Source organism: Mustela nivalis (assembly GCF_964662115.1).
Source record: "Mustela nivalis genome assembly, chromosome: 1".
NCBI classification, from domain to species: Eukaryota; Metazoa; Chordata; class Mammalia; order Carnivora; family Mustelidae; genus Mustela; species Mustela nivalis.
In genome coordinates, this window is record NC_139020.1 from 111,150,832 (window position 1) to 111,164,469 (window position 13,638).

General features: G+C 35.6%; 1 protein-coding gene across 5 annotated transcripts in view; it reads right to left on the bottom strand.

The window, feature by feature from the left end:
• Nucleotides 1-316: 316 nt before the first annotated feature.
• The window catches only part of FGF12 (fibroblast growth factor 12), a 559,619-nt gene continuing 546,297 nt past the window's right edge, over nucleotides 317-13,638 (bottom strand). For all 5 annotated transcript variants that reach the window (XM_082729329.1, XM_082729330.1, XM_082729328.1 and 2 more), the window contains one exon: nucleotides 317-4,935. In XM_082729329.1, the coding sequence (XP_082585455.1) occupies nucleotides 4,817-4,935 (119 nt within the window). In that variant the 3' untranslated portion in view covers nucleotides 317-4,816. The remainder of the gene's footprint in view (nucleotides 4,936-13,638) is intronic.

Genomic DNA, 13,638 nt, shown 5'->3' on the forward strand with positions numbered 1-13,638 from the left:
TTCAATAAAAATTCTGACTTATTCACCTTCTGTGAATCTAATTTTGACCTCCTTTCATAAGACACAGCACTTTTTCACTGACACATTATAGGATAAACACATTTTTTTAAAAAAGGAGAGAGACTTCCCAGAGAATTTTAATGCTTAAAAAACAAAAACAAAAAAAAAAGTGCAAGTATTTTGTCTACATGCATGAGCATCTCAAGACTTTAATTGCTTGTTACTTCAGGAAGACTGTGATGTATAAACATTTTACAAATCTGATCTCGAAAAATAATGATTTGAATAGTCTGTGCTTCAATGTAAAAATGAAACATTTGTTCAGTTTCTCATACAACATGTTTATTAAACATTTCAGTGTCAATAATCTTTTTTAAAATCATAACATTTAACCTTGTAATGGAGCTAATACCAATTCTATTCATGGGAGTATATTTTGGACTTTTGAACAGCTTTAAGTAAAATGAATGCCAGTGTCTTCAGGTTGTGCTTGGAGCAAAGACAAAGAAACAACTCATTCTTTCCAACTAATAAAACATCTAATGATGCAATGTTTATGATGACATTATTTTAAAGCTATTGTACTGATAGATAGATTTTTGCTACTGTTATCAAACCTAATATATCATCTCTGAACATTAGTAATTTTCATGTAATTTAGATTTAAAATAATTGAATTTTTAACTTGGGCTCCAAGGAAAAATCCTGAAAATAAAGATCTGCATTTAGCATCTTTTTCCTGCCCTCAATCATAACTTTTCAATCTGAGATGATTTTTTATAGAATCAATTCAGGAAGGATAGCTTTTTAAGATAACTTAAAAAAAAAAAAAAGAAAAACTCACTTCTACATTAAAAGGGGAATTCAGAATCACTGAAGTTCTGAAGGAGCATGTGCTTTGATTATTTCCACCAGTTCCTTTTTTTATTATAAAGTGGCAATTTATACTACCATTAGAAATATACATTTGTATATAAAGTTTTGCATTCAAATTTCTTTATTTTTTGATTAGCTATGACTAAAGAACACAAGTCAAATAAAAACTCTATATATCCTTAGTTCAGAGCATATGTATATATACACATATATATTTGTAGAACAATCCACTGTTTTAAATGTGATTCTGATTTAAAAAATGCTATTTACAATTTTATGACAGAGAAATAATCTCAGCCTTTTATGCTATTAAAATGAGCAGGGAATTTTGATGTCTGAGTGTGTCTCACCTTGTGCAGACGAAATTAAGTAACATCATGGAAAAACCTTCTCAGAGCAAGGCCTTGTAGACTAAGCCATGAGGGTAGAATAGTAGATTTGCTATTTCTGAGTCTGTGTTTAAAAAAATTACTATTGATGTAGTCATGCTTCTTCACCAAGAAATCAGTGGTCTCCTATTAAGACCTTCAAACTTTGTAATACACAATAAGCCATCTTCATCCTTCAATTTCCCCTTAATGCTCTCATCTCTTGCTGGTGGCGCCACAGGACCACCATCCATAGACACAATACCTATCTAGAGCAGTGTCATTTTCCTAAATTGAAGAATCCTTCTAAAAAGTTATCTGTATTAAAATGAGGCCCATAAAGCATCACAATTTACATCAAATTGATGTCTTTTTATTGCGCCAATCCATAGCGGCTAAAAATGTGCTATGAAATTCATGTGTAAAATTCAAAACCCAAACTATTACTGTGATCAAGAACAGGTTGGCTGGCTGTCCTCCAGTTTCCTGAAGCACAAAAGGCTCTAAATTAGCAAATGGAACTTCAGCACCATTTTGTTTCTGTACCTCAAACTTCTAGCTTAAAAATCAAGTGAAGTGTATTGACCAGAAAACTACTTGGAGATTCTCAAAAGTTTTGTTTTCATTCTTAAGCCCACTGATTTTGAAACACGTTACAATAAGGACTCTTAGAATAAACACATCTTAACTTATACATACATAGTCAATAACAAAGCTTTACTAAAAGTTGTATTTTTCCTGAGAATATCCCAATGCATTAAAAGAACTTATTTTATTTATGGGAACATGAGCGATGGATGAATTGAGACCCAGAAATTAGAATGACGAAAATCAAAGTCAAGAATTCTTTCTCTTGGAAGAAACCTGAAACCTGAAAAACAAACTTACTGGCTCATGTTTTTGGAGGAAATAGGATAACTTTATGTTTATATTTGGTAATTGTTTGAAAACCTAAACAGTGAATACTGACTTTCTCTATTAAAGGTTTTATGTACTCAAAAAGTAAGCAGTAGTTAAGGGAATGTTCACCCTATGCTCTAAACTACAGTTTTTGCCAGGTTAATATATATATATATGGAGGTTTCCAATTTATACTTCAAAATTAATTGTAAATAAGGCAAAGCTAATTTCTAAACATTTTACTGTGGTCAACATTTGCTTAAATGATATGAAAAAAATATATAGAAATTGGGTGGTGAGACTTCTGTTTCTTAATTTCTATCAGGAAAAAGTCAAATATGAGTCTCAGTGATAAATGATGGACAGCCATTGATAACTGAGGGGGAAATGGTGTTGGGAGTTTATATCTCTATCACATTTTTCATAATATTTAACTGGATTAAATATATTATCATGAAGTCACTAGTGTAATTAATAACACTTTGTGAAACAGTCAATTATATTACCGATGAGTTTGTGGGGTGTGTGTATCACCATAAGATCTTGTCATTTCATGCTAAATGAGCCCGTGACCCATTTTGTAGAAGCCTCTTTCTTTTTATTTTTTCAAAGAAAACAAGGCTTTGTGCTTGGGATTGGTTTGTTCCTAAAAGTGACAGGTGTATTCAAAATCAAGTTGAATTAAGAGTGACAAGGATAAATACAACCAGATTTGTAATTTTTTTTTTTACAAGGGTATTCTTTTCCTAGAAGAGCAACATTCCTTTTTTTTTTTCTTTCCTTTTTAATGTAATGCTTTCAAATTATTTTGGTTAAACAAATATCTTTTGCAAATGTGTGTTCAAAATACTTGTCTAGATGCCTAACTTGTATTCTTTACAAACAATAAGGCAAATTCCTCCATTTCATTTTCTGCTAACCTCCTGATAACATAAATAGAATACTTGGTGAAGGACACAAACCACTATTAAAGAATAATGATTGTGTAGAGTGAGGGTAACTACATTGACTTTGAAAGAATACAGCAACCAATGGCAAGGTCATTTAAGTGAAGGCCTAGAGCTTCTGCAAAGTGTATATATTTTAGGGAGTCATATTTGGAATAATACATGCTGGACAGTAGAGCTATAGGAGAAGTAACATGCTAAGTCTTCTCATTGATAATATCCATAATTCTGCATACATTTTTTTAACATTCTGTTTTAATTTGGATGTCTCTATACCATTCCTGATTTGTAGGACTAAGTAGATCTATTTTTCCCCCCAAGACAATTGTATTACATTCATTTCTTCTCTAATGCTTTCCTAATACTTTAGTATTCCTAACTATGCATTTGCCCAGTCCTTACGCTGAGGGTTTTTTTTTTTTTTTTTTTTTAACTATTTTAAGCTCACACAACCCTGTGTGTTGGAACCATAGCTGTTAATTCTATATCCTTTCTCTATGCCCCTTGAAAATTCAATGTATCAACTTCCCTTCTGTGTTCTAGGAGACAGTTACTGTCAACTAGACTTATTAACAAGGATATGTAGTAACAAGCAAGCCATTGGCTTCATGAGATAGTAAATTAGAAATTTCACATTCATGCCTCCCAATTTCTTGGTGAAGTTTGGAAAGTGCTACATACACAAAATTCTGTTGGTACAAAGGCAAAAACAATTTGCTTTGACCAATATCCTAGGATTTATTTCCTTGTGTGAAACCCTTTTTCTTTCTTTCCTGCTGCAAGAGATGGTACAAAACTCTTTACCACAGCTAGACATGAACCAATACTCTCCAAGCTGTGCACAATGTGAAAAATCAGACCAAATGGTAAGTGCATATAACTTATTCATCCCTGCCCAAGCATGTCAATGACACAGAATTCTCAGAAGTAACCTCAGCCTTAGAATACATTTTTTTTCTAAATAACTAAAAAAATGAGATCCTAGATTAATTATTTTGATAAAAATATGATAATCTCCTAGGTGAATCTGAAACTTTTTATAAAGGAATAAAATGAGTTAATACTATTAAATTCAACAGAAGTCTATCTTTTGCATAAAATAATTGTAAGTAACAAATTTAAAAATAAAACTTTAAACTTTTAAATGATTTCTAGCTTATACCAACCATATGGGAATTAGAAGAATCTATAATTTGTACATGTTTAATACCATGGTTAAAAAAAAAAAAATCCTGGAAACAGAATGCAATTATGTGTCAATTATGTGTCAAAGAAAATTCAAATTCGACAGGAAGCACACATCACAGCATTATCCAAAGTTTAAGTTATTCAGGGTATTACATTGGTTTGTAAGTTCAATTCTCCAAAACCCTTGTCTTTAAGATAATAACTTTATTTCAAATTTATTATAGTTATGTTTTCATTATAATTAGCCTTCTATTAATAACAGCACAATATTGTGGTGTCTTGATTTATTTTTTTCTCTTGATTTTATGTGTGCTAATATTTGTGCATGTGCATTTTCTACCACATTGCAACAAGCAAGCTTTGGTTCAATTTCTTTGTCCTACATAAAGGAAGATTTTTGAGTGCAGAATCTTAGTCACTAGGTCCTGGGTTGCCATTTTATTTTCCTCTCCTTGGGTGGATTTATTGGGAGGAAATGGGAAGAGTAGGGGGGAGAAAGGGAAGGGATGAGAGAGGGACGAAGGGAAGAGTTCTCAGCTATGTTGAATCTTGATTCACGACTTTGCCTCCATTCATGGTTGGTGTTCCAGAACTTTTCCTTGAACGCCCTTGTTTTTCTCCAATTTCATGAAGTGATGGCTCTCTGTACATACACACTGAAAAGAAAAATTACATCAATTACTTATTATAATTCTGGACATCAATTTAGCTTCAATAAACATCTCAAATTTGATTTTACAATATCCTTCATTCCCATCACTAGCTCCTCTCCCCAGTGTAAAAATGAGTTTTAACTTGATAACGTATTTCGTGGATTAAAATGGTCCTCTTTCAGTTCTATCAGTCATAGCCTTTTAAGTCTTTCTGAAATGTGGACATAGAGTGGTTTCTGTTCTCTTACAGATAAGGCTTAAGTCTTACCTGTCTGCTAACCTATATAACAGGATTTTCATCTAGAGTTAGAGGAGACATTGTGAGTATAACATTAAAAGGGTAGAAATAGATACCTCTTTCAGTTTTTGGCCTGCAATCTAGCTTGCACAGACAAAAAAAAATTCTTATTGACATGCTCCTAATCTTTACTACATGGAATATGACATTGTTATATCAAACTGAAATATTTACCACCAATTTTCAGGGCACCTGACACAGGAAATGATAATAGAAGGGAGGACAGAGGAAAACAAACAAACAAAATGCCGTTTTCCTGACTGTTCCAGGCTTGAATATGCAACTGTGTTGATTTTAGTCCACATCTATATACAACAGTTCCTTTCTCCTCTATTGTTTTGTCTGGCTCTAAAGCTCAGTCATCTTTGAATTTTCTTTTTTTTCCATCTTTGAATTTTCATGGCTCTTGCTAGATTAGTATGTTTCAACTCATAGTTACTCTTAAAAGAGAAGATCTTCATTCCTTATATTGCTGTAAAATAAACAAATGTGTAAAAATATCTGAAATATTTCACTTAATCAGGAATTATTTGTATCATTGACTTGGGAAAAAAAAATAGTTAAGTACCTCCATCTATGGGACTATCACTGCAGCTATAGTAATCTGCTACTTCTCATCAAACAGCTTCCGCACTTGGGCTTTGTCCTGGTGCAGGAGACCTGAACATGCCTATGACCAAAGAGATGTCATGTGGTGGCGAAGAGCACCAGCCTGGGAGCCACACTACCTGGGTCGACATCCTCACTCAGCCACTCACTAACTAATAACTTGGGCACACTCTCATAGCTAAAAAAATGAATTTTTATGAAGATTAAATGCCTGGCATATAGTAAGCTTCCAAAGATGTTTAAGAAAATGAAGGAGGCGATCACTTCATGAGAATCTTGAATAACAGATTGCAAAGAACAAAGTGATAAGTTCTTTTTGTTTTGTTTTGTTTTTCTGGTTTTTTGTTTGTTTGTTTTTGGTTAAAGGTATTCTAAATTCAAAACTAGCTTAAGAAAATTAAGATACAAGAAGTATTCTCTTTAGACTAGTTTAGTGATGAAGAGATTCCCCCCCCCAACATCTCAGTGGTTGAGCTTTTTAAATGTTAGTGCTTTAGAATCATTCAAGATATTGTTAAAATGCAGATTCTGATGTGGAAGGTTTTTGTGGAGCTGAGATTCTACATTTTTAAAAAGCTCCCAGGTGATGCTGATGTTGGCAGATGGAACCCCTCTTTGAGTGATGCCAAATATACATACAAACTAAGTTTGCCAAGTATATTGTCCACAATTATTACACATATTTATTTATTTTTATTTTATTTCATTTTTTACATGTATGTTTTAAATGAGATGTTAAGGTATTTCAGTTATTGCACTAAAGGCCTCCTCCAATATCCCAGAAGACCTTTGGTCTCAATAGCAAAACTTTAGAGAGGAAATGAATTCAGAAAGAATTGATGCTGTAGTTTTCAGATGATGCCAGTAGATAATTTAAGTTTCTGCTTTCTTTTACGAAGGACAGAAGATGCTTATGGACGATCGTAAGGAAATCTTGAAATTTCTCAAGTCTAATGTCTCTTCCCTATATTTCTATTATGGGCAAAGTGTCAAAAATCTCCAAAATTAAACCATACATTTACATGTATAAAATATAGCTATTTATTTACAACTGGTAAGTGCATAAGGGAACTCAGAAGTAATTAAGTGATTCTATTAGGAAACTATTCACGTGATACCATAAAACAGTTTTTCCTACTCTGACACCTAGTCAACTGTGAAAACCAATACATCCCCAGGCCTGACTACAAACTGCTAGCAAATTATGTGTGTATATACGGTGCCTGGATGGCTTAGTTCGTTAAGCATCTGACTCTTGATTTCAGCTCAGGTCACAATCTCAGGGTCTTGGGATCAACACCCAAATTGGGTTCCCAACTGAGAGCTAAGAGTCTGCTTCATGTACTAGAGGTGCCTCCACAGGGTGCGGCCCAGAATTAAGATGGCGCCGGCTTGCCGTCTCTTCAGGCCAACAAGGCGCCAATTTCACAGTTTCGGTTCCTGAAACCTATGGCACTTCCTCCTCTCGCCCGACACGCCTTACCCAGCAACTGCTACTTGGCATAATCTTATTGGCTCTTCCCCCTCTGTCCTCACTTCCCTTCTGCTGCTCTATATAAGGTGTGCCCCCGCACAATGAAGTGAGATCCTGCTTCGACAGATCCCCCGAGCCCGGTGTCTTCTGTGGGTGCATTCTGGGTTCGCGACACTCGCCATCCTGCTCAGCCCCAAGGAGAGGCCTCCGGCTGGCCCGGGAGCCTCCTCCCCTCGGCGGGGAGCCCAACAGCTTCAGATTCTCTCTCCCTTCTCCCTCTTTCCCCCACCTGCTCATGTGTGCACTCTAAGTAAATAAATAAATAAATAAACACAATAAAATAAATAAATAAATAAATAAATAAACACAAATAAATGAATGACACAAGTATGGATATGCTTTGAAGATATTAGGCTTAGTGAAATAAGCTAGACAGAAAAAGACAAATATTTTATGACTCATTTATGCGGGATACCTAAAGTAGTCAAATTCATAGACACAGAAAGGGGAACAGTGGTTGCTCGGGGCTGGGGAAGGGAGAGTATTACCGTGTGTGCAAGTTACAATGTGAATGTACTTAATGGCACTGAAATGCATACTTACAATAGTTAAGATGTTAAACTTCATGTTGTGTGTCTTTAACACAGCATTATTAATAATGACACTTTAAAAAACACACACACACACACACACACACACAAATACCAAGTGTAAGCTATAAACAAAGAAATGATTCTTAAAGCCTGAAATGTCTTATTTGGATGGGAAGAGCCAACAATTCCCTAATAGTCTTACTAAAGTAAGATGGAGAGAACCGAGATATAGCTGAGGGCATGGAGAGTTGGTACAGGATAGGAAAATTTGATGAGAATAGCCTAGGAATGCACTGTCCAATACAATCCCCATTTTGCCTCTGTGATCACATAGAGCATTTAAAATGTGCTTAGTCCTATTTCAGATGTGCTGTTAAGTACAGAACACTAAATTTAAAGACCACACAAAAAGAACAAATATCTCACTAGTAATGTATTAACTGGTTACAATTAAATAGATAATATTTTGGATATTTTGGGCTGAGTAGATTATTAAACTTATGTCACATGTTTTCATTTTTATTTTTTAAATGTGAATACCAGAATACTTTAAATTACATATGTACCTCATATGATATTTCTACTAGACAGTTGCGCCTTAGAAGAGTTTGTTGTTGTCTGGAAGAGAAATGTCCTGACCGGAGCTAAACTATAAATAACTGAATGAGAGGAGCACAGTGGAGAAAATCTTCTGACCCAAGGGGTCCTGACGCTCATAGGTAGACAAGGGAGATGAAGAGCATCTTGGATGCCTTTAGTAGGATGGAACCAGTTCACAAAATATTTATTGGCCCTTTTGACTTGGCTTAACCAATGTTGTATCACTTTCATCCTAAAATAGACTTTCCCTGTTCTTTTCTCTCCTCCAATTTCAATTACTCTTTTGCAAACTTATCCAAAGCTGAATTGGTACAAGCATTGATTTGGTCATTGAGTCTATAAACAGGTGCACATTTAACTTGTGCCAGGCACTCTGCTAGATTTCATAGCAACTGAGAGAGAGGACCACTTGACTCCTGCCCTCACGGAGCTCAAGGCTAAGAAGGAGAACACAGACATGCCCACAATCACAGGGTGTTCAGAGCCAGTGTTGAGAGGTGAATGGAAATGAGTACTGAACAATAGCTCTTTGATACTGCTTTAGCCTTGAAGGAGGCAGAGGATTTAGAGGGATGGATAGACTACCGAAAGAGTGAAGAAATGAAATGCATGTTATATAAGAAAAACAGGAACTGGTTGAAGAATGGGCTAAAATAGAGAAGTAGGGAGGAATAAGCCTGGCAGGGCTAACTAATTTCAGACCCTGAGTTCCAAGATGAAAGTTTTAAACCATGATCCTGATGTCTATCAGCCTCAATTTGATAAAGAATGAAGAGTTAAAAAATATGTCCATCAAGTACATAAGAGTATAGGGAAAATCTATTTATTCAATCTCGTTATCTAGAAAAATGTCTAACTATGTTTGCATGACATGAATACAGCCAGTCAGATTAGTCAGGAAGAATCAGTCAAACTGAATCTTACTGCATAGATCCTATAACAAATGGTTGGCAGCATCTGAAACTTTCATGAGTTCTGATAGCTTGCAAACACAACTGTAATTTCTTAGACACAGACCTAGCTGAGGCACCATTATGTGTGAGATCTGCTGCTTGACTAATATACATAATATCTGATATATTCTCAAGTACAATAATGTTGACTACAACTGAAAAGTGGGGGTTCACTTGGTCAAGCTAACTAACATGTTGGGAAGAGTTATCCTTTCGTTTTGTGGGGAGCTTAATGTAGCACTGCAGAAGACTAAACAAACAACAAATGATAAATCAAGAATTACTAATCCCATATATGAGCAATGCATATATTTTACAGTAAAAATTAATCACAATTTTATACAGGTACTAGTACTAGACTTTGGAGTTTTGGTATTAATTTCCAATCATATAAGCAACTGTGGGAAACCTTTAAAAAGCATGTCTAGGAGACTGCGTAGGTCTGAACACCGAACCAGTTATATAAATTCTACAGCTCCCAAATCGTGCTTCTCCAATCAGCCCTGTATTATGCAAGATTATGTTTTCTCCTCCTGCTAATCAGGTCCTTATTAATAACTGCAATGACCTCTGATCTCTTAATTTGCATTATTTCAAAGTACAATGATTTTTAAGGTGGGGGAGATTTTCCACCACTTTCTATTACAATAAACTATTATTTTATTAGGAATAGATTATTTTTCTCTAGAAGGCTCTACATAAAAAAAAAAAAAAAAACAACACACAAACACAAAACCCTCTTGTTCCTGAATATCTTCTTCCTGTGTCCTCTTATTATGTATTTGACCCATTTCAGCTATGACAGCAGTTTGATATTCTAGTTCTTTTGATGATGAGGCAGTTTCCAGACCGGCAATAAAGTCAAACAAACAACAAAAAAATCTAACTTCCCGTATTTCTTGTTCTCCCAGCTCCCCAATCACCTTTCTCAGCAATTCGGAATCAGTGCCACTGCCCATTTAACAACTGGAAACAAGTTTTCTGATTTAGGCAACTTGTAATGTTACAATCTCATGTATATATCATGTGATAAGACAATCACATTTCTCATGTGAGACCCTGGGAACTACTCTTGTGATTTAGATTTCATTTTCAGTGGACATGATTTATTGGCTACCACTTGGCATGGAACTGATTTCCTATTGTGTTTCTTTGATTTCACTTTACACTATTTTCCCAACAAACTTTCAGTATCTAAGTATCAAGAATGTTCAGTGTCCTGGTGATATAATGCCTGATTAGCAACATTGTTACTCTTTCATCTGACACTTCTGGGTGGTTCTTGATCACATTCCTTGTCTTCTTTGCGCTTTTAAAGCATGAAAAAAAAAACCAAACTTGCTCTTTTTTAATCCCACAGGATGTTTTTGAGATAAATATCATTATTTCTCTAACACGTGTGGTATCATAATAGTTTTGGGTAAGTGGTAAAAGAAAACAATGTTCTGAAAAGGGAAGCATTTCTGTTTGGTTCTTTAGTACTCTTTCTTCAAAGCAGTTTACTATTTTCCCCTGTATTTTGACATTTGTTTCAATTTATTTCTCTTCTTCTCCTTCTCACCACCCTATCCCCCTTCTCTTCTTCTTCTGGATGTTTCTTTTTATTCATGTTTTGACTTTTCTTGATCCATAGTACATTGGAACAGGATTACATGCAGCTTTCAGAGTAAAAATGAGATAGAGAGAGTTGATGAAAGAATATTCTTCCTCATGTGCAGACACAAGGACACATGAAAGTTTCCAATAACATAGCCAACATTGTGTTTTACTTTGAGACCTAGCAAGAAATCCCCAGTTCAACTTCTTCTTTTTTTTTTTAAGATTTATTTATTTATTTATTGACGGATAGAGATCACAAGTAGGCAGAACTAGGCAGAGAGTCAGAGAGAGAGGAGGAAGCAGGCTCCCTGCTGAGCAGAGAGCCCAATGTGGGACTCGATCCCAGGACCTGGGATCATGACCTGGGCTGAAGGCAGAGGCTTAACCCACTGAGCCACCCAGGCACCCCCCAGTTCAACTTTAATGTCAGCAGAACACACCTGTATGACAGACACTAGTCACATTGTAACTTGGCATAGCAAAGGCTGTCATTTTCACGGCCACCTGAGATGCATTGGCTCTATTTCCATAGAAAGCCCTGCAGTTCTGACATCACAAATAAAATGCTACCTTGGTCATAACAAGTCCACGAGTCCCCAACTTTAGAATAATATATTGTACTGGATTTATTTTTTTTGACTTTATTTTTAAATACAAGATGGTGTTGTTAGAAAAGAGAGATCTCATATATGTATCACCTAGCATCAAATCTTGTCAAAAAGAAAACATATCTTTTCTTTGTACAATTAGGTCTAGGTCTTCCCAGGACAGGCTTTTCCAGCTATTATCTGTCTATTCTATTCTTTTTGCTGGTACCTTGGTGCCTATGCAGTTACCAGATGATGCCAATATTTTCTACTACTATATTAGCTCAGAATCCTTGTTTACAACTTTGAGCATTCAATAATCACATTTATTTCATTACAAACTTCTCTTGGAAAAATAATGTCTTTCTTAAAAGTATGGGGGGAAAAAGTGAAATCTCAAAATGCATTATTATTTATAAGTCAGACAACTGTAATAAACCAGGTGCAGGTACCATCCAGTGGGTACTCACCTCCTAAGTAGTCAGTGTCCTCATAATCACAGCTAATATTCATTGAGCACTTACTATATACCTGTACTTTAGATACACTATGGTTATTTTAATGATCCAAAAGATAGATAGTTTTATTGATCCTTTTTGCAACTAAGAAATTGAAGAACAAAAAGGGTAGTTTGTCAGAAGTAATGCAGGGCATTGCAGGGCACAGTCAACATTAAAATTCATGTGTGATTAGCTCCAGCGTTCCTGCTCTAAGCTTACAGTCAAATAATTTAATGTGACTGAAAAACAAAGAAACAACATAAAACTTTGTTGACTGGTCTCAAGTCGAAATATTGATCCCATACCTCATGGGGTCCTCAGCACTTCTTGGAACCTTCCTACACTTCTCTTGCCAATTCCCTCTCCCATTCTTCGTAAGTGGAAGAAGACCTTCTCCTTCCTCCTCAAAACCTCCTGCAGACTCGGGTTATAGGCCTGTCCTCTTGTTTTGTCTTATCTTTCTCTCCTCCCTCTCCCCTCTCCTTCCTGTTTTCCTCCTTTCTTTTCTTTCTTTGTTTTCTTTCCTTTTTTAATCAGTAAACCACCTTGCTTCATATTTTACTTAGAAAAGAGCAGTTGGAGGAGCAAGTTTTTCATATTTCTACCACGAAAATAACCCACCTGCCTACAACTGCTCACAAATGTTCTGGGGCTTGAACTCTTCACGTGCCTGCCCCAATCTTGCCCTCCACTTGCCACTTCCATGCATGATCTCACCCCCTTTGGTCAGTGTTATTCAGTGACCAGCTCTCCTGCAATGCCAAATTTTACTTCTCCCCAGTTGTTCCCATCGGTCTATAAATATGTTGTAATAGCTTTAAACAAAGAAGCAAACAAATTCCACTGTGTAACTACCATGCTTCTCTCCAGCTAACTTCCCATTTCTCTACTCCTCTTTCATAATAGAACTACTCAAAAATGTGATTTCATATTACTTTCTTCTTTTTTATTTTACCTCCTGTAATAACTTGAACCCACTCCAATTAGCCTTATTCCCTGCTACACCACGGAGATCACTCTTGTCAAGTCACTATTGCCTATGTTACAGACCCAATGGTCAATCCTCCAGCAGCTTATTGGATCCCCTGGCAGTCTTTGATAGAGATAACAGTTCTGGCCATACTTTTACCTCTTTCTCTTACTATATGGACCTGGGTAAGTTATTCAACCTCTCTTAAACTCAGTTTCCTCATGCTTAAAATTGGGATAATAATCTTAAACTGCATATCCCCAAAGTGTTAGTAACTATCAAATGATACTCTGGCAAGGGAAGTACATTAACAATAGCAACAAGCCACACAAATGACATATAAAGCAATACCGTTGCTACAAATCATTACTTCTATCACTGTCAGATTCCTGCAAATCATTTAAAAAGTGAATGTTCTTATAATTATGGGGAGAACTAGGTGTAAATCTTTGTCAGTGTTTCTCTGTAAGGGACATGGAAACCTGTGTGGAGGGCAACAGTAGTGGTTGCTGACAAATTTTGT